Source organism: Manis javanica, chromosome 10, assembly GCF_040802235.1.
Source record: "Manis javanica isolate MJ-LG chromosome 10, MJ_LKY, whole genome shotgun sequence".
Lineage (NCBI taxonomy): Eukaryota > Metazoa > Chordata > Mammalia > Pholidota > Manidae > Manis > Manis javanica.
In genome coordinates this window covers 86,623,263-86,643,998 of record NC_133165.1, presented here as the reverse complement: position 1 = coordinate 86,643,998, position 20,736 = coordinate 86,623,263, and the positions used below count along the sequence as shown (strand labels likewise).

Genomic DNA, 20,736 nt, shown 5'->3' with positions numbered 1-20,736 from the left:
TAACCACGCTATAACTATACTCCTGTTTTAGGATCAATGATTCAAACAAGAAAGCATTAGGTGGGTCTGACAATGTTAGTTGTGTTGGATTCATCCTAAGGTCAACTCATCAAATAGATATCGGGATATCTGCATGAGAAACAGTGTTTTCTCAGGCAAAATTAGTATTTAGATTTAACAACTAGATTTAATAATAGGAGATAATAACCAATAGGATATCAAAGACACAGATGCTGGGAGTAAAAGGACATTCATGAAGAGAAGACTGCATGTATGTTTGCAAAGAGCCTTCCCTCATGTCATATGATTTAAGAAAAACAAATTCTACTATGTGTAGCAAAATTGCAGGAAAAAAACCTGAACTGCAAACCAAGAGACATAGAATCTAATTCCAGGTCTCTTTACTTTAGGTAAGACAAACCACCAATCTGGCTCTCAGGTATCAGTAACATAAAAGAACTTACAGCATTTTGGGAAAATACCTGGCTCCTTTACATACTACTCAAAATAAGTATCACACCAGAAAAGACAAAACAATCTTGAACAATAACGAAGTTGGAGGTCTTAAATGTCCCAATTTCAAAACTTACTACAAAGTTACCATTATCAAAACAGTGTGGTACTCCAGTTAATTCCACTCCTAGAAATTTACCCAAAAAAAACATAGTCCCTGAATCAAAAAGACATATGCACCCCTATGTTTATTGCAGCACTATTTATAATAGCCAAGAAATGGAAGCAACCTAAGTGTTCATCAGTAGATGAATGGATAAAGATGTGGTACATATATACAATGGAATACTATTCAGCCATAAAAAGAAAAGAAATCCTCCCATTTGCAACAACATGTATGGATCTAGAGGGTATTATGCTCAGTGAAATAAGCCAGGTGGAGAAAGACAAATACCAAATGATGTCACTTATTTGTGGAGTATAATAACAAAGCAAAACAGAAGGAACAAAACAGCAGTAGACTCATAGACACTGAGAAAGGACTACTGGCTATCAAGGGAAAGGGGTGGGGGAGAGGGAAGGAAGGGGATAAAGAGGAACAATAATTCACAACCACAGTATAAGCTGGTCACAGGGATGGTAGTACAGCATTGAGAATACAGTTAATGATTCTGTAATATCTTATTATGTTGACAGATAGTGACTACACTAGAAGGGTAAGGATTTAATAATATGGATAACTGTTGAACCATTGTGTTGTATAATTGAAACCAACATAAGATTGTATACCAATAATACTTCAATAAAAAAATTAAAAATTAAAAAACAGTGTGGTACTGGCATAAAGGTGGCCATACAGACAAACAGAACAGAATAAAGGGTCCAGAAATAAATCCTCACACATATGATCAAATGATTTTCTACAAAGGTGCCAAGAGCATTCCATGGGGAAAGAATAGTCTTTTCAACAAATGGTGTTGGGAAAACTGGGTATTCATATGCAAGCAATGAAGTCAAACCCTTTACACCATTTACAAAAATTAACTAAAAATTGGATCAAACATCTAAATTTAAGATCTGAAACTGTAAAACTCTCAGGAGAAAGCACACCAGGAAAAGCTTCCAGACACTGGATTTTGCCTCGATTTCTTAGCTAACACGAAAAGCACAAGCAATTTAAAAAAAAAGTAAACTGTATTACATCATAATTAAAAATTTTTGCGCATTAAAGGATATTACAACACAGTGAAAAGACAACCCACACAGGATGGGAGAAAAGATTACAAATCATGTATCTGATATGGGATTATTATCCATAAAATACAAAAAACTTCCATAACTCAACAACAAAACCAACCAACCAGATCCAAAAATGGGCAAAGGACTTGAATACACATTTCTCCAAAGAAGACATACAAATAACCAATCAGCACAAGAAAGGATGCCCAACATCACTAATCATCATTTTACATTTATTACAATGGCAAGAAAGAATGAAAGGAAAGAACAAAAGAAAGAACAAAAGAAAGAGCAAGCAAGTGTTGACAAGGAGGTAGAGTAATAATTAGAATCCTGTTCACTTCTGATGGGAATGTAAAATATGCAGCTGCTTTGGAGAACAATTCAGTGGCTCCTCAAAAAATTAAAAATAGGTACTGTATGATCTAGCAATTCCACTTCTGGTTGTATGTCTGAAAGAACTGAAATATGGAACAAATATTCGTACACCCATGTTCACAGCAGCATTATTCACAATAGCCCAAAGGTGGAGTCAACCCAAATGTCTGCTGAGGGATGAATGGAGATAAACATGTACACAAAGGAATATTACTCAGCCTTAAAAAGGGAAGAAACTCTGACACATGCTACTACATGGATAAACCCTGAAGACTACACTAAGTGAAATAAGCCAATCACAAAAAGACAAATGCTGGATGATTTTACTTATATGAGCACCAAGAATAATCAAATCCATACAGACAAAGGGTAGAATGGTGGTTACCAGGGGCTGGGGAAAGGAAGAAACGCAGTTATTATTTCATGAGTACACAGTTCCAGTTTTGTAAGATGAAAAAAGCTCTGGAGATGGTTGGTAGCTGGTGGCTGCACAACAATGTAAATGTACTTAATGCCACTGACCTGTATACTTAAAAATAGTAAAAATAGTTAAAATAGTTAAAATTTTGTTATATATATTTTATCACAAATAAATTTTTTAAAAAAACAAAATCACCCTGAGGTAATGAATGTAACTGTTATGAAACTGATATATCTATATTTCCAACTTTGATTTTAGTATTGTCATACTGGTAATTTTTTATGCTTAGTGTATAACCACTTCCAGGTTCATGCTAATTGAGCCCCTGAAGCATTTGAATCAAGGTAAACATCAAGAAAAGAAAGCCAACTCTCAGACCATGCTAATAGGCTTTCCAGGGCAACAGATTCTCTTAATTCACCTATGTCAAGAATTCTATCTCCAGGTCGGTTCCACCTCCAGCCCTCCAGCTGCTGATGCTCGGTGTATTGTAGCCGTCTGTCATGGAACACTACACGGAATATACTCTGAAAGGAGGCAAAAAAATCAAATGATAACAAGATCCCTTAATAATCAGTGCTGACAAAGGAAAGCTAGCAAGAGTCACTCCCATTTGGGTTTCTAGATACAACCTAAAATTACTTTTCTTAAGACCTGTTTCCTTCTAAACTCACATCATACCAATGTCTATTTCAGGGAAAACTTTATAAATGCTCAGATATAACCTTTATAGTTAACTGATACCATATTTAAAACTTGGCTTAAACATCAGGCCTATGGTAACTAGGCATAAAGGGCTGTTACTGGTAGCATTTCTATGTCCGGTCACATAATACTTAGTTCAGCAGTTCGGATGTGTATGGAAAACTCACGTCCTCTGCTTGCAAACTACCATACAACCTGTAAACACAGAGGGCAGTAGGAACTATTTCCATCACCTTCCTTTTGTTACTCTTACTTTGTGGAGGTGCTTATTAATATCCCTTCCACTACCTTTTACCACTGCTGACTAAATTCCTCTGTCCAATCGTGCTGTGAATGCATTACTGTCAGTCTAGCCTAAGAAAACTGCTATTATCAGTAGTAGCTTCTGTTTACTTTGATATTAGACCAAGTATCCCAAGACATTAGAGCTTCTCTAAAGATCTCAAGGGAGTTATTTTATTCCACCTGATAAGAACCTCACTGAGCCAGAATACCACAACATGGAACGATTAGCCTTCTGTTTCTGCAGCTTTGATAAGTCCATGTGAATGGGGGGCTTACCTTGACCCCAAAGAAATAACACAACAGTTTACCACTCTGCTAGTAAATTGTAGCAGGTAAGAGACACCACCAAGCCCTTGATGGAAGCAAAATCAAATTATCCAAATAGAGTTGGGAAAAGGATATTATGCAGAGGGAATAATTTACTCATTTTCTTTTACCTTCACCAACTTGCCATTAATTTCTGGGAGCTCTCCAAGTTTCCTATTGTCTAGCATACGAATTTCATAAGACTGTCCTGAAAGAAAAAGTAACTATGTATTATATTATCATAAATTAACTTTGCAGGATTCAGAAAGAATAGAATTCAGCTGATTGAATATACAAGGATATAATATTATCAGTCTTGGTAACAACAACTATAATCCTTTAGCATATGCTAGGCACCATGCTAAGTGTTTTCATGCATTATACCATTTAGTTGATACAACTCTTTAAGGTATTATCAATCCTAGTTTCACAGCTATGGAACTTAAAACATAAAGAGTATGAACAACTTGTCCAAAGTCACATAAGTAGTAAATAACAGAGCTGGACAGAATAATACTTCTCAGACAGTAATTGTTGTAACAGAGAAGTCTAGGGAATATGGTTTAGATAGAAAGAAGGAAAAAGGAACTAGACATGGGCAGGTAGACAAAAGAAGCCATAAATATATATCAACTATGACATTAAAACAAAAATATCTGATGTAAGGCTTCAACTTTGACAAGTCACACTAGAAAGATACACTTCTTACATATAATTATACCTAATAAAATATCATGAATCCATCAGGTCTGCAATGAGTAAGGTAGCATCTAACCTTGATTGAGATATGTCAGGGTTTCGTCATGGAGTTTCACTGCTGGAGAGGTGGCAGCGCAAAGCACATATTGAAATGGTAGGATTTTATTCTCATTATCAGGGGGTAAACTTGACTCTTCTTGCTTGAAAATGGGCAATGCGAGGACATCACTAAAATAAAACAAACAAATGACTTAACATCTGACAATGTGCATGAGCAGATTTATTATTAGAACAATTTAACTGCAATTTGCTTTTGGAAATCCATAAGTATTACTCACTTTGGTTAAATTTCTTTCCAGTCATTCAGATAACCTGCTATGATATTCCCCTGACCACAACAATACGGGAAATGCCAGAGATTCACTGCTAAAACCACCTAAGTGTTCAAAAAGAACAGTTCTAGGAATCATAGGGATTCTTATAAGGGCTCTGAAAATTGTATGCAGGGTTCCAAAATGTCAATTTAGGACATTCAGAAATGTATTTGTCTCAGAAAGGTACCAACTGCAGTATTTTATAACCATATCAGCTAATCTACTTAAGGGCTAAGACAAGAGTCAGAATTCCTAGAAGCCACATAAACAGGACAAATCAATGCTCACTATATATTTCAAGGTCAGCTTACATTCTGCAGAATACAACCAATATTGAGATATCTTTGCCAGCTACCTCCTCCTAGAAAAAACTTCTTCTGTCTTTTATCAGAGTATCTTAAACCTGAAACCAAAGGCACACATCCAACACTACTCATTCGGAGGTGCAAGTGGAAGCGTACTAGACCAGGAACCTTAGGCAAATCTTAGGGCAAGCTTTCTTGAGTCTTCATTGCTTCATCAATGGGAACCATATTTGCTGTCCAGAGTAAGTATATGAAAAAATATTTTGAAAAACTAGTGGCTAAAATGGATACAAAGGATTAATAATAATTTTCCTTCATGAACTCTAGCTGTGGATTAGTGGGAAAGAGTATCTTGGGCCTTGGAGAACTACTGTCATGATCAGCATTCACCCAGACCAAACTTCAAAAGGATCTTATGAGATGTGCCAAATTAAGGAGTATTTCCAATTATTTCAAGACATGCTGCAAGATTCTAAAAAAAGATGTATTTTAATTTACTTTAAAGAGTATGTACATATACTCACTACAATAGCAAAAATTAAAAAGAATGACAACCCAAATGTTGGCAGGGATATGGAGCAATCAGAACTCTTATACTTTGCCAGTAGGAATGCAAAATGATACAATCACTTTAGAAAAAGGTTTGGCAGTTTGTTATAAAAGTAACGCATCTGTCTTTTGATCCAGCAATTTCACTCATAAGTGTTCATCTAAACGAAATGAAAACACAAGTCCACCCAAAGACATGTACATGAATGTTCACGGCATAAAAGCAAAAACTGGAAAGAATCCAAATGTTCCTAATTAAGAGAATAGATGCACAAATTCTATTACATTCATACAATGGAATATCTCTCAGCAAAACAAAGGAATCCAACAACATAGATCAATCTAACAGACTTAATACTGAACAAGCCAGACAAGGCGATTATATAATGTATGATTCCATTTATTTATTTATTAAAATTTTTTATTAAGGTATGATTGATATACACTCTTATGAAGGTTTCACACGAAAAAAACAATGTGGTTACTACATTTACCCATATTATCAAGTCCCCACCCATACCCCAATGCAGTCACTGTCCATCAGTGCAGCAAGATGCCACAGATCCACTGTGTCCCTTCTCTGTGACACACTGTACTCCCCGTGATCCCCCACACCATATGTACTAAACATAATACCCCTCAGTCCCCTTCTCCCTCCCTCCCCCACTCCCCCCCACACCCCTCCCCTTTGGTAACCACTAGTTCATTCTTGGAGTCTGTAAGTCTGCTGACATTTTGTTCCTTCAGTTTTGCTTCATTGTTATATTCCACAAATGAGGGAAATCATTTGGCATCTGTCTTTCTCTGCCTGGCTTATTTCACTGAGTATAATGTCCTCCAGCTCCATCCATGTTGTTGCAAATGGTAGGATTTGTTTCTTTCTTATGGCTGAATAATATTCCATTGTATATATGTACCACATCTTCTTTATCTGTTCATCTACAGATGGACACTTAGGTTGCTTCCATATCTTGGCTATTGTAAAAAGTGCTGTGATGAACATAGGGGTGCATATGTCTTTTTGAATCTGAGAAGTTCTATTCTTTGGGTATATTCCAAGAAGTAGGATTCCAGGGCCAAATGGTATTTCTATTTTTAGTTTCTTGAGGAACCTCCATATTGCTTTCCACAATGGTTGAACTAGCTTACATTCCCACCAGCAGTGTAGGAGGGTTCCCCTTTCTCAGCATCCTCGCCAACATTTGTTGTTCTTAGTCTTTTCTATGCTGGCCATCTTAGTGATGTGAGGTGATATCTCATTGTGGCTGTATGATTTCATTTAAACGATGTTCTAAAACAGGCAAAACTAAGAACTGTGGTTTCCTGGCAGGACAGAGGAACCTTCTGGAGAGATAAAAATGTTCTATATTATGTTAAGCACGTGGTTTACATGGTTGTAATTGCACAGCTGAAATTTGTGCATTCAATGTACACAAATTTTACCTAAAAAACAAAATACTGAATGGAGGATGGGAAATAATATAAATGATAAAAAAAGGTAGTAGTATGTTATAAATTTTAAAACTGAGGGATGAGTATAAAATGGCTCATTACATGATTGTTTATATGTTTGAAATTTTCTATAATAAAAAGGTTTATTTTAATAGACAAAATATGTACAGACCACACAGAGTACTTCCAGGTTAGAAAGAAAAAGCAAAAAATACTTGAAATAAACAACTGAGATTCCCCCAAAAGGTTAGAGGTCAGCGATCTAGTGACACTTGGCAACATCCCCACATTCAAAATAAAATTCACTCAAACCTTTACTGTAATTTAGATATTATGCTTATAATATAAAACAAAGAGACCAAAATCAATTTTACTAACCACAGATGAAAAGGCAATTACTTACATGCACCTATATCCCTCAGCAGTATACAAACATTCTTCCCAAACATTAGATTATAGGGGCATTACAGTCAGGCAAGAAAAACCACTGATAGAGAAATTATTGTACTCGTGTGAGTCTTAAAGACAACATTACAAATTATTACTGGGGAACAAGACAGGCAGCAAATGTTCTGATTATTGACCTAATAATCCACACAAAAGCAGTAAAAATTTAACAGCATAATTGCTTAAAAAATGGAGGAGAGAGGAAAAAAAGAATTTCTCTTTCTGCTGATGTTTACATAGCAAGGCTATATGTTATTCATTAAATCCATGCAGCAGAGATGCAAATCAGTTTAGCTGAGATGCAAATCAGTTTAGCTGAGATGCAAATCAGTTTTTATGAAACACAGGTTTCTTGTTGCAAAAAGTATGTCTAGGCCAGGAAAAACCAAAGGGTGCCTTTCCTCTTCCTTAGGCTCGGAGGGGTGTGTGTGCTTTGTTTATATGGGTAGGGTTAGGAGTAGAGAAGATGGGGAATCATTTCTGTCCATATTAATTTGTCAGGTGAAACATACTAGTGTTCCCTTGAGACGACATAAACCTGTAGAAGCACCAGGTTTCCCAGAAAAGTACTTTGTCCCAGTTCTTCCACTTCTCAAACTCAGGAAGCTACCACTGTTCCCATAACAAATAGTATAGAAAATAAAGCAAAACACTATGAAACTTAAGAATATGACATTAGTCTTTGGGAGACTATGTTGCCATATCATTCTTTACACATATCATTATCAAATACAACACATATGATGATTCCTTGAAAGATTAGTGCAGATTACTGTGAATCAAGGCAAATCGGATTTTGCAACATAGCAACAATTCAACCTTTACAAATGTAGGATGAATTTTTTTTTTCCTTCTCAAATGTCACTCCCTACTAAGGTTAGTATATAGCAACAGTTCCTAGTCTTCTCAATATAATGTGGCATTATGCCTAATCCCTCATGACTAAGCAAAGGACTATAATTTGAGGCTGGAATTCTAAAATTGATTCCAAAAGTTACCTCTAAAATTAATTCAGAACAGTACAGCCGAACTAAATACACAAAAAAAAATTTTCTCCCTAGAGATTTTAAGATTCAAACACCTCAAATTTATTTGAATTACTCATGTTCTTGCTACACTGCATTTCTTTTACTCTGCTGTGGGAGTAAGAGTACCATTCAGTTCCACATTCCTAGTGGTGGAGGCTAAAGGTCACTGGTAAATACAGTTCTAGGCCCCTGCTTCTCCCAAAACAATAACATACAGATTCAGCAGGAAACAATTTTGGAAATACAAGTCTGCTCCTTCTCACATTCAAGCTGAACACAGACCAGGAAAACCTACTCAGATGGACTTTAAGTAGCTACTACCAAGATATAATTTAGCATTTTATTATATTCTCTAATTGTTTCATGTATTTAATTCATTCCAGTGAAATATCAGCAATTTGAAGGGGTAATCTCTCTCTTCTGTGCTTAGTAAATAGTTGTTTTATGATTTATATTTTTGTCTGTTTGCATTCTCCAGGATACTCAGTGCTAATACACTGATCATTTTGGAATTCTCAGCATTTCAACATCTCTCTCATCAAATATAAGGGTACAGAAATTTTACTTGTTAAAAAGGTAAGTTGAGTATATGTTAAATATGTGCCCCACTTAGTGGAACAGCTCAGAGTGGAGGCACAGCAGAAAGCCTATGAGTGGAAGTTACAGACTAACAGAAGCACTATCAGGAGTGCCGTTTCCTATCTGTAATTGGGGGTTCCAGGAGCAGCTGCCTCATGGTCCCCTAAGGCATAAATCACCTTTTTGAGATAAGGCAGCCTCTGAATGGTTCCTAATAATTTACAACTATGGTTTAACCTTCTCCTTCAGGCCTACCAGTTGTTTGTTGAATGCCTGAGAGCCTGAGACGAGAGGGAGAGGTTTGTTGAGCTCCAACTCCAGTAAGAGAGGCAAGCAAACAGGTATCCATAGCAACTATGAAAATTAGATACTAACCTGGGACAATAAGACGTCATGAACCTCCCTATTTATTATCCTCATTTAGGCTCCACCACAATGAAAGTAAACGTCTGAAACAAAACATGCCCATATCCCAGCATTAGTTACAACATGAAGAAGGGGCACGGACTGAAGATGCTACACTCCACTCCAAGGGTTAGCTTCAAAAGGAAAACTATCCAATAAATGACTAGTCATAAAAGGAAAGGACAGTCAACTGATTTCCTGGGATTTGTGGGAAGATGGACGGGCAGATCAGGGTGGAGATCTGGCAAGGAGACATGGCCCTGCAAGTTTTAACAGAAAACTAGTGGGAGGTCCTGACTACCAAATAATAGCAAAATGAGTTAGTTTCTTGGTAGGGCCTTGTCACAAGAAGTGATCAAAGATTTCTGCTACCTGAACATGTACTGAAAAAAATCTCATTAAACTAAAAAGCAGTATATATAGTTTAAAATGTTGACTTGCTAACTATTCTACCACCTAGAAGGCAGAAAAATGAGTGAAATTATAATTCTGAACCTATTTTCACTAAGAAGAAACTGGTCAGAAAAAGGAAGTGGTAGAAGCTTTAAAAGAAAGCAACCAAACCAGGCAGAAAGAAGGAACACAGAGAGACGTGGTTCCAGGAGCCCTAACAGAGCCGGCTTCAGTGAAGACAAGACCCAAGCCCATCGTCTGAGATGCTCAAAGGGAAGACAACAGTTTTGAGGATTTCAAAAGTGAAATTCTCACATTATCTGAGATAGAGGGGGAAAAAGAAGGGAAATATCTAAAGAGGCTATACAGGAAGTCAACTCAGAATTGGAGGGACAGGAAAAATATGTACAAAAGGAAAAGAACTATTTTTTTAAATGACGCTGATATGTATTAGAAGCAAGCTTGACCTAAAGCCAGAACATGCTGAGACTTGCACAAGTCCACTATTTGATGTAAATGGCATATTATTAACTAATATTAAAGCACAGACAGAATGACATCTTAATTCCTGTTTTTCTTCTATCTTTTCTGTAAAGAAAAATCATCTTGAAGTAGAAAGAGAACACCAAATATTGTGAAAAGTGATTAACAACTAAGATCAATACGGAGACTATCAAAAAGTACCTATATGTCTACATGGATGAAAATCTGCTGGATGAATTATATACCAGGAGAATTAAAGAATCTGCAGACAAAAATCCATGAGTTACACTTTGTAAACTTTGGCATATCTCAAGATTCTGAGAATACCACATATCACATTAACTTTTTATATCTGTAGTAGCAATTTTCAAAAGGAGGAGAGGGTATCTATATTCACCATACCTTACACCAGAATGATCTGACATGAAGTCCAGCCAAGACTGTAGAGCAGGTTATTACAAGAACAATTTACAAGTATGTGGGCGGGGCCTCAGGGATCACTAGGAGCAGTAACCAAATTAATTCATTTCCCTTTTTTATATGGTTTGACCAGGGAATGCTGTAGACATAAATATTTCTGGACATCAGCAATGCATACAATAAAGTCTCTCTTGACATCCTGTTCAAAGTGAAAAATAGAATTTTGTAATAGTTAAGTGGCTTCACAGACAACTATTCAACCATACTAGAAAAGTAGATAAGTCTAAAAAAAGGTTTAGTGGCATATGTCACAAGACCCCAGAGAAACCTGTCCTCTGCAACACTTCTTTAAAATGACTTGGATGAGGACACTGAAGAGGATGATAATTAAATATGTAAATGACAGGAATCTGGGATGGGAAAGCAAAACTCCTGAATGGTACAATCAACTTTTCAAGTAAATCTATTTGGTTGGAACAGGAGGCTAAATCTAATGGGGTAAGATTTAATAAGAATAAATATAAAGTTATCCACTTGGAAGCAAAAAAAACAAAATGGCCCAATACATGTGGGAAAGCCTAGGGCTTTTAAAAAAATCTTTTTCAGTGAGACAAACAGTGTGATATGGCTGCAAAAATGCTGATATTGGGTTTCATTAAAAACAAAGTCTAATAAGGGAAATGACATTCTTTGCTATGCAAATCAGACTACACTCGAGAACTGTGCTAAATTCTGAGTGTGGAAATGTAAAGTGAGGACCTTAAAAATCTGAAAAAACAGGTAAGAATGTGTGAGGAGACCTAGAGTCATGCCATTTGAAGAGTAAGTGAAGGAAATGAGGATGTCTGAAGCAAAAGAAGTCTTGTTAGATCTACTCCCTAAAGAGTAGATCAATTATCAGTTCAGGGTTGGACAAGTTTATCTTTTTTAAATGTCCTCCAAATCGATTCTATGATTTTATTATTCTAACAGGGCTAAATGTTTTAAGCCTGTTCATGTTTTAGAAGCCGCACTGGCATAGGCCTAGGGATCTTATGCATTAGTAAAAAATAAAAACTAGTATATAGTGCCCTTTAGTAGACAGGAAATACCACTACTTCACAGCTTTCATACTCCAAACCATATTCTATAGCATCTACTACAGAAGGCAGCAGCCAAATGATCACTTTAAAAGCCTGAACACTGGCTAGACCAACTGGCTTATAAACCTGTCTACATTCTTTTAAAAACTTTCATTTTTAACTTTGTGTATTTGTCAAGACAAAACAAGGACTGGACAAAATTGTAATAAAGGCACAGATAACATCCGGACATTCTAAACCTTCTGTATACCAAATCCAAAAGACTTATCAATGTAGGTTTTTTTCTGAAACAGACAATTCCTAAAAATAGTATTCTGTGTTAAAGGGAAGACATAAAAAAGTTTTCAATTCTTTGACAAAATCTACATCTTACCCATTTGGCCAAAATTGATTCTAATGAACTTTGTATGAACTAGCCAAGTAAGTGGAATACAAGTTTCCTGAGGTACTGATAATTTCCTTTTAAAAAGAAACTTCAACCATTCGTTCAAATATTCATTGAGTACCTACTAGGCCAGACTCTATTCTAAGTACTAAAATCCACCTATCAGTTTTTCTTTTAACAAAATTATTTTATTTTTCTTTTTTCCTCTTTTTCCTTTGGTCTTCCATGTTTCAGCAATTGTCAGTAAACAGTATTTTTTTTTTTAGTTCCTACTCATTTTTTTAATCCGTTTATGACATTATCTAGTCCCCATTCTGCACTCACTTCTCCCCAACTGATTCACAATTTACTAAGTCCTTTTTCATTTATGCTTAACTAATAGCTAAATAATTGGAGAGTTCCTATCTAACTGTAACAGGGCAAATGTTGAAAGAGAGCTTGGGGAAAAAAATGAAAATAAATAAAATCTAGATAATTCAAATGTAGCCTTAAGTTTTATATGCCAGAAAAATTACATGAGATTTCATGACTAGGCTATTAAATGTCCTTTTGGTAGCTAATCTCCACAGATGGCCTCTGATGACCCACACTTCCTGGTACTCACATCTGTACCCGGCCTTCCTTCCACCTGGAATCTGGGCTGGTAAGTTGCTTTAACAAAGACAATGTGGAGGGCCAAGCAGTGTGCCAGTTCTGGCCTAGGGACTGATGTTTAAGAAGGATTGCCAGCTTTCATTTTTGTGCTTTGGGGAACCCTGAACTGCCAGGTAAGAAGCCTGGCCTACTCTGCTGGAGAGCTCACGAGGAGTGGCTAAGTGGGGAGGGACAGGCCCTGATCTAGTGTGAAGAGAGAGAGATGTCCCTGCAGTGCCCAGCATCAGACATGCCAGTGAGCCATCTTGTGATGTTCCAGCCCAGGCCCCAGATGACTGCAGCCTTATGCCACCACATGAAGCAGCTCTGCACAGTCAGTTCACAGATTCATGAGAAGTCATAAATTGCTGTTTCAAGTCCCTACATTTTTGGGGATAGTTTATTAAGTAATAACATAGAGGCATAGGCCTCTGTTTCAATGTTTCTTTAGAATTATTTACAACAAAACTTAGTAGCGGTGAATATGTAAAGGAAGATACTAAATCATCCTTGGAATTTTAATTGTTAGCTCTATTTATACACACACCTGTGCATGCGCACACAGAAAAGACAAAAGAATACATTCCAAAAGCCGATGTGTGGTATTTAAGGAAAAATAAACAACAAAGCACATAAGAACCTCAAAACACAATATGCCAACTCTGCTTTACTTATATTACTGTTTAAAACAAGAAAGGAATGCTATTAAAAACTACATTGCCAACAAAACATTCTTAGTTTCACTCTTCAGGTAAAGAAACAATAGTAAAGAATTTGAACAATGCAACCAGACACAAAGAATAAGAACCTAGATTAAAAAATAAATAAATAAAGTATGAGGGACAGTAAGAGAAAAGGGACAAAAATGTGCATAATAATCTGGTCTCAGTAAGGGAATGAGACAACCAGCTTTTCCCTCCATCTTTTCACATGCTCTTGTCCTGTGGCCTTCAAACTTTTTTGAATACTATTCATTTAATTGAGTCATTTCTATATTAAGACCCAGTACACAAATACATACGCTTGAGTGTCTCCAGAACTGAAACAATTTCACAGAACAATACTAATTTGTTTTGGTAATTTCTATTTGACTTCATTTTTTAAAATGCTGACCACAGCTTACCGTTTCAGAAACACTGTTCTAGTTTTTCCCTTAGAACTTTGCACTAAATTAAATCGTTTCCTTACAGTCCCTTCATTAGTATTCAAAACAGTAATACAATAAAAGACAAGTGTTCCTCAAGAAAAACAAGTGTTGGCAAGGATGTGGAGAAAAGGGAACCCTCCTGTGCTATTGGTAGGAATGTCAATTGGTCCAGCCAGTGTGGAACACAGTATAGAGGCTTCTCAAAAAAGTAAAAATAGAACCCCGTAATTCCAGTTCTGGGAATTTACCCAAAGAAACGAAATCACCGGTTCAAAAAAATGCACGCATTCCTATGTCAACTGCTGCATTATTTACAATAGCCAAGATATGGAAGCAACCAAAGTGCCCATGAATAAATAAAAAAGAAGTGGTACATATACATGATGGACTATTATTCAGCCATAAAAAAGAAGGAAACCCTGCCACTTTCTTTTTTTTTTATTAAGGTATTATTGATATACACTCTTATGAAGGTTTCACATGAAAAAACGTTGTGGTTACTACATCACCCATATTATTGTGTCCCCCCAATACCTCATTGCAGTCACTGCCCATCAGTGTAGTAAGATGCCACAGAGTCACTATTTGTCTCCTCTGTGCTACACTGTCTTCCCCATGATCCCCCCCATACCATGTATGCCGATCATAATACCCCCCAACCCCCTTCTCCTTCCCTCCCCACCCACCTTCCCCGATCCCTCCCCCTTGGTAACCACTAGTCCCTTCTTGGAGTCTTGGAGTCTTGGGAGTCTGTTGCTGTTATGTTCCTTCAGTTTTGCTTCGTTGTTATACTCTACAAATGAGGGAAATCATTTGGTACTTGTCTTTCTCTACCTGGCTTATTTCACTGAGCATATCCTCCAGCTCCATCCACGTTGTTGCAAATGGTAGGATTTGTTTCTTTCTTATGGCTGAATAGTATTCCATTGTGTATATGTACCACTTCTTCTTTATCCATTCATCTACTGATGGACACTTGGGTTGCTTCCATTTCTTGGCTATTGTAAATAGAGCTGCGATAAACATAGGGGTCATATGTCTTTTTGAATCTGAGAAATTTTATTCTTTGGGTAAATTCCTAGGAGTGGAATTTCCGGGTCAAATGGTATTTCTATTTTTCATTTTTTGAGGACCCTCCATAATGCTTTCCACAATGGTTGAACTAGCTTACATTCCCACCAGCAGTGCAGGAGGGTTCCCCTTTCTCTGCATCCTTGCCAGCATTTGTTTTTCTTAGTCTTTTCAATGCTAGCCATCTTAAGTGGTGTGAGGTGTTATCTCCATGTGGTTTTTATTTGCATTTCCCTGATAATTAATGATGTGGAGCATCTTTTCATGTGCCTGTTGGCCATCTGAATTTCTTCTTTGGAGAAGTGTCTGTTCATATCCTCCACCCATATTTTAATCAGGTTATTTGCTTTCTGGGTGTTGAGGTGTGTGAGTTCTTTATATATTTTGGGTGTTAACCCCTTGTTGGATATGTCATTTACAAACATATTCTCCCGTACTGTAGGATGCCTTTTCTTCTGCTGATGGTGTCCTCTGCTGTACAGAAGCTTTTTAGTTTGATGTAGTCCCACTTGTTCATTTTTGCTTTTGTTTCTCTTGCTCGAGGAGATGCATTCAGGAAAAAGTTGCTCATGTTTATATTCAGGAGATTTTTGCCTATGTTGTCTTCTAAGAGTTTTATGGTTTCATGGCTTACATTCAGGTCTTTGATCCATTTCGAGTTTACTTTTGTGTTGGGGTTAGACAATAATCCAGTTTCATTCTCTTGCATGTAGCTGTCCAGTTTTGCCAATACCAGTTGTTGAAGAGGCTGTCATTTCCCCATTGTATTTCCATAACTCCTTAATCATATATTAATTGACCATATATGCTTGGGAAACCCTGCCATTTTTAACAACATAGATGGACATAGGCAGTATTATGCTAGGTGAAATGAGGCAGGCAAAGAAAGACAAATACCATATGATTTCATTTATATGTGGAATCTAAAAAGACAAAACAAACGAACAGAACAGCAATAGACTCTGTGGGTAAAACTGCAACATTTCCAGAATCTCATGTCTGGCCTTAGTGTATTTCCATATCAACACATGTTTCCAAGGGGTGGAGAGAAGTAGTCCATCTCCAAATCAATAGGTAATTACAAGGGGGTGCAGGGCATATTTGGACCGAGAGGTTGGGTGAGGCCTTTTTTTCTGCAGCAGGGTCGTGAGAGACACCAGGGAGCAGAAGTGGGCAATTGCTTGTAAGAAATAAACAGGTTTCTCCCACTTTATTTCTCTCTTTGACTAATTTCAGCTTCAAAGGTATTTTGCCCTGGGATTTTTCTCCCCGGAATTAGAGACTCATAGACACTAAGAAGTGACTGATGGTTACCATGGGGGAGAAAAAGGGAGCCTGTGGGTGAAATAGGTGAGTGGAATAAAGGGGCACAAAATCTCAATCATATTATAAATTAGTCACGGGAATGAAAGTACAGCATAGAGAACATAGTCAGTAATTCTGTAACATCATTCTACACTGACAGATAGTAATCACACTAGTTGGGGTGAGTATTTAATAATGTAGATAAGTGTTGAATTACTGTTTATACTTGAAACCACTATATACTTGTTGTATACTTGACCAACAATAAGTCAAATAAATAGCCAGATAAATAGATAAATAAGTCTTCCAGATCAGACTATAATTCAGCTGTTTAAGAACAGGGATATTATCTACTTGGATAATTAAACAAATACTTACAGAGGCTCTCACATAGAGTAACCACAGTACTCAACAGAAAAGTGACTCTTCTTCCAACTCATCCTTATTGGGCCCTTTTGGCTCTCTCATTTTTAAACTCATATAGCACATAATTCCCACTGCAAAACAACAAAGAATGTTGCTAAATCTTTTGACCAATATATTCACACTGAAGACTGTCTCAAAAACAGCAATCCAAATCCTGCTTTTTAAGTCAGAAAATATTTGGAAAAAAAATAGTTTTCAAGTCATCTGCTGTACTTGTAGACTAAACTACTAAGTTAAAGGAATCATATCTGTATCTAAGGCACATAAATACCAGTGGCTTTCAAATGCATATTAAGTGTCACCTGGGGAGTTTTTAAAAATCCCTTCTAGGCCATAACCCATGCCAATTAAATCAGAACTGAGAGCAGAGGTGGGTAAGCTCAATTACTTAGTGCTATGTCTTAATAAGCCAAGGTAAGGGGTTTGATTTCTATGTTATCTAAGATGAACACCTTTCTACCAAAACCTGATTTTACAGAGGTCCCTCCTGAGTCATCCATCTTGAAACATTACCACTAAGGGTAAGGGAGTTTATTCAAGTCTATGCATATTATCACCATTACTGAAGAGAAAACACTCTACTTGACAATGGATCAGTAACACCTTATTCAGCAAATAGTCCTTCAGCACCTACTATGTTCCAGGCCCTATTTTAGGTGGCAGGGATATAGCAATAAACAAGTTATAGATAAGGTCCCCTTACAGAGCACAGCATTGTCACCTAGATTTCTCCTCTGTACAACAACAAATCATACTATTCTGTAAACCCTGTTGTTTTCCTACATCCCAGTTCATTGTCCTTATTGTATTACCAATATTCAAGGAAACATAAATAAATAAAAAATACATAGTAAAAATGATGGAACTTGAAAGGGTTTGGTATGTTTCCAGTGGGTATTTTATACAGCTCTGCCCTGAGTAGCTTCTCTCTACTTCCCTCCAACTTCAAATCTGGACCATAGACTGTTGAGTGTGATGTCAAAACACAAGTGAGCAGTAGAGAAAAAACACCGTATCTGGATTTTATGCTGATGCTGCCCAACAGAGATATTGATCATCTGACAATGTTTCCTTAGGAAAGCTGTTTCTGGAACTTTTTCCCAGATCTCAATACTGGGCTTAATGTTCTCTAAGCACTTTAAGAAGTACATCTAGGCAAGGTGTAGTGACTCTACAGCATCCTTCTGTGCTGATGGACAGTTACAGCAATGGGATCCGGGGGGGGAGGGGTACTTGATAATATGGTTGAATGTAGTAACCACAATGTTGCTCATGTGAAACCTTCATAAGATTGTATATCAATTACACCTTAATAAAAAAAAGATTGCATATCAATGATAGTTTAATAAAAAAATAAATTTAAAAAAAGAGTTATGTCTAGGTGTAAACCATCCTATTTCTTCAGCAGTTATGAGACAGCAGAGGTTTGAGGAATTGTCATTCATTATGTACATCTCAGAGTTTATCAAAATATGAACCCCCACCACCACCTCATAACCAAGTCTTTCAACCTCCCTCATTTCTACTCTGCTGAATTACTCACCAGTTACCACTTATGACCATAAGCAATGTGCTTTTTCTTTTCCTTTAGAAAGTCACTAAAAACTTCTCATTTCAAACTTGTCTGCAAGCCTTATTTATTTTGGAAGCTGAAAACTATCTGACCAACGTCAGATACAAATTCACTTCAGAGAGCTTATCAAAGTTTAATCAAAGAAATCTGAAGCAGTAAAGCCCTACCTCAGGAGATTTGCCAGATATAGGCCTGCTTTCTCAGTTTTTTTCCTACAATACAGGATTAGCTCTTACCAACCTACAAATCTCATTAAAACACCACTAATTGAAAACATCACCTGTGCCATCATTAGTACCAGGCTGTTTTATTAAATTTCTGAAATCACATACTCTTCTCATTTAGGTGATGAATGGCACCCTACAACAATATGGGTTACATAATCCAGGGTATCTGATAATTTTAACATAGAAAGTAGAACTCCCATTTTAGTACCAAAGATCTGAGGTCTACCATCACAGTATGCCCTAAATGGGAAAACAACACTCTTTTGTTTCCAATTTCCTGTGAGTAAAGGAAACCACACTTAGCCCCTTATAGTACTAAGCCTCAAAGCTTCTTTTCAGGTGCAAAACATATCTACCAGTTTTTTGGGTTTTGAGGGTTTTTTTTTTTTTTTTTGTAGTTAAACTTCCCTTCCCCTTCACTGGCAAGCATCGCTCACCACCTCTCTATCCTTTGGGGTTCTTCCGCCTTGCTCATTCCATCTCCGCTACTATGCTTAGCTCCAAAGCCAGGCTCCCTAGTCCCTCCACTCTTCCATATACTAAAAGACAAGCACAGACATTTTTCGGTTTTTTAAGGCTCTAACTACTAATGAGTTTTGGAAAACCATAGAAGTACCAGAACACTAGTACACGAAATGGCAAAAAGATGTTAGCTATCCCTTTCCCCTTTATGTTCATAAGTGGTAGGACTTATGAAAAATTTTCCTCCTACTCCTTCAGCCCATTTGTTTGATAAAGGCCTTTTCCTCTAAAATGGCCAACATATTCCATAAAGATGCAATAAAGCAGAACTGTATTTGGTCCCTTTCTAGAGATAGAAAGATTAATTTGCATTTCTACGGATATGCACAGCAGAAGATACCCAGTTCATTAACCTTCAATCTCTTTCAAGAATAACTTTTTCTGGAGGATTTTCTCAAGATAGTGGCATGAGAAGGGTGGCAGAAATCTCCTCCAAAAACCATATATATTTTGAAAATACAGCAAACACTACTATTCCTAAAAGAGAGACCAGAAGATAGAGTACAACAGTCAGGCTACATCTACATATGCAAAAACTCAGCATTTCATAAAAAGGGTAAAATACAAAGCCGTGACCCGGCAGGACCCGAGCACTCCCCCAACACCAGTTCACCAGCGGGAGGAAAAGAATCAGAGTGGGGAGGAAGTGGAAGCACAGGACTGCTAAATAATCAGAACTTTAGGCACCATAACACCCTGTTTGGCAACGCAGTTCTGAAGCACATCATGGCGATAAGCAGCCTGCCGTTCATTCCCCCCCATTGGCACTGTAAGCAAACCAGCTGACCCGCCATTGCTGTGGACGAGCCACAGAGTCTTCTCCCAGTGCACAGCTAACTGGGCCAGACCCAGAGGACGCCCCCTATGCACAGCTGCCTGGCACAGGCAAAGGAAGCTGGCACAAAGTCCAGAAGGCATGAAGGGGTGCCATTCTCACAGGAGAACACACACCACTCACCTACGACCCCACCAGTGCCCTAGGCTATCACGAGGACTGCCCCGCCCATAGCAGCTCAGGGAATTAACCCAGAGACTGCTCCCTGTGTGCAGTTAACTAGCACAGGCAGTGGAGAAGGGCAAGGCGACCAACAAGCAGGAAGGGACTTTGTTCTCCCAGCTGATAAACGCACTACTTGCCGGCAATCACTTCCATCGCCATTAAAAGGCAGAAGAATCCTGGTCCGGTCAAAAATCACTCAAACGCCAGACAGAGGGCCTGGTGAGACCAATATAACCAATCTTCCTAAAAAAGAATTCAAAATAAAAGTCATAACTATGCTGATGGAGCTGCAGAGAAATATGCAAGAGCTAAGGGATGAACTCCAGAGGTAGATAACAGAAATGAAACAAACAATGGAAGGACTTAAGAGCAGACTCTATGAGGAGCAAGAGACTGTTAATGGTATAGAAATCAGAGAACAGGAATAGAGAGAAGCTGAGGCAG

The 20,736-nt window shown here is 37.4% G+C and overlaps 1 protein-coding gene across 7 annotated transcripts in view; it reads right to left on the bottom strand.

The window, feature by feature from the left end:
• The window catches only part of TFCP2 (transcription factor CP2), a 70,367-nt gene that overhangs the window by 11,980 nt on the left and 37,651 nt on the right, over window positions 1–20,736 (bottom strand). For 6 of the 7 annotated variants that reach the window (XM_017667692.3, XM_036992445.2, XM_036992446.2 and 3 more), the window contains exons 2-4: window positions 4,563–4,714; window positions 3,919–3,995; window positions 2,913–3,018 (exon numbers count right to left, since the gene is read on the bottom strand). In XM_017667692.3, coding sequence (XP_017523181.1) covers window positions 2,913–3,018; window positions 3,919–3,995; window positions 4,563–4,714 — 335 coding nt within the window. Of the gene's footprint in view, window positions 1–2,912; window positions 3,019–3,918; window positions 3,996–4,562; window positions 4,715–16,922; window positions 17,027–20,736 lie in introns of those variants that run through there. The other variant, XM_036992447.2, reaches the window with a different exon arrangement.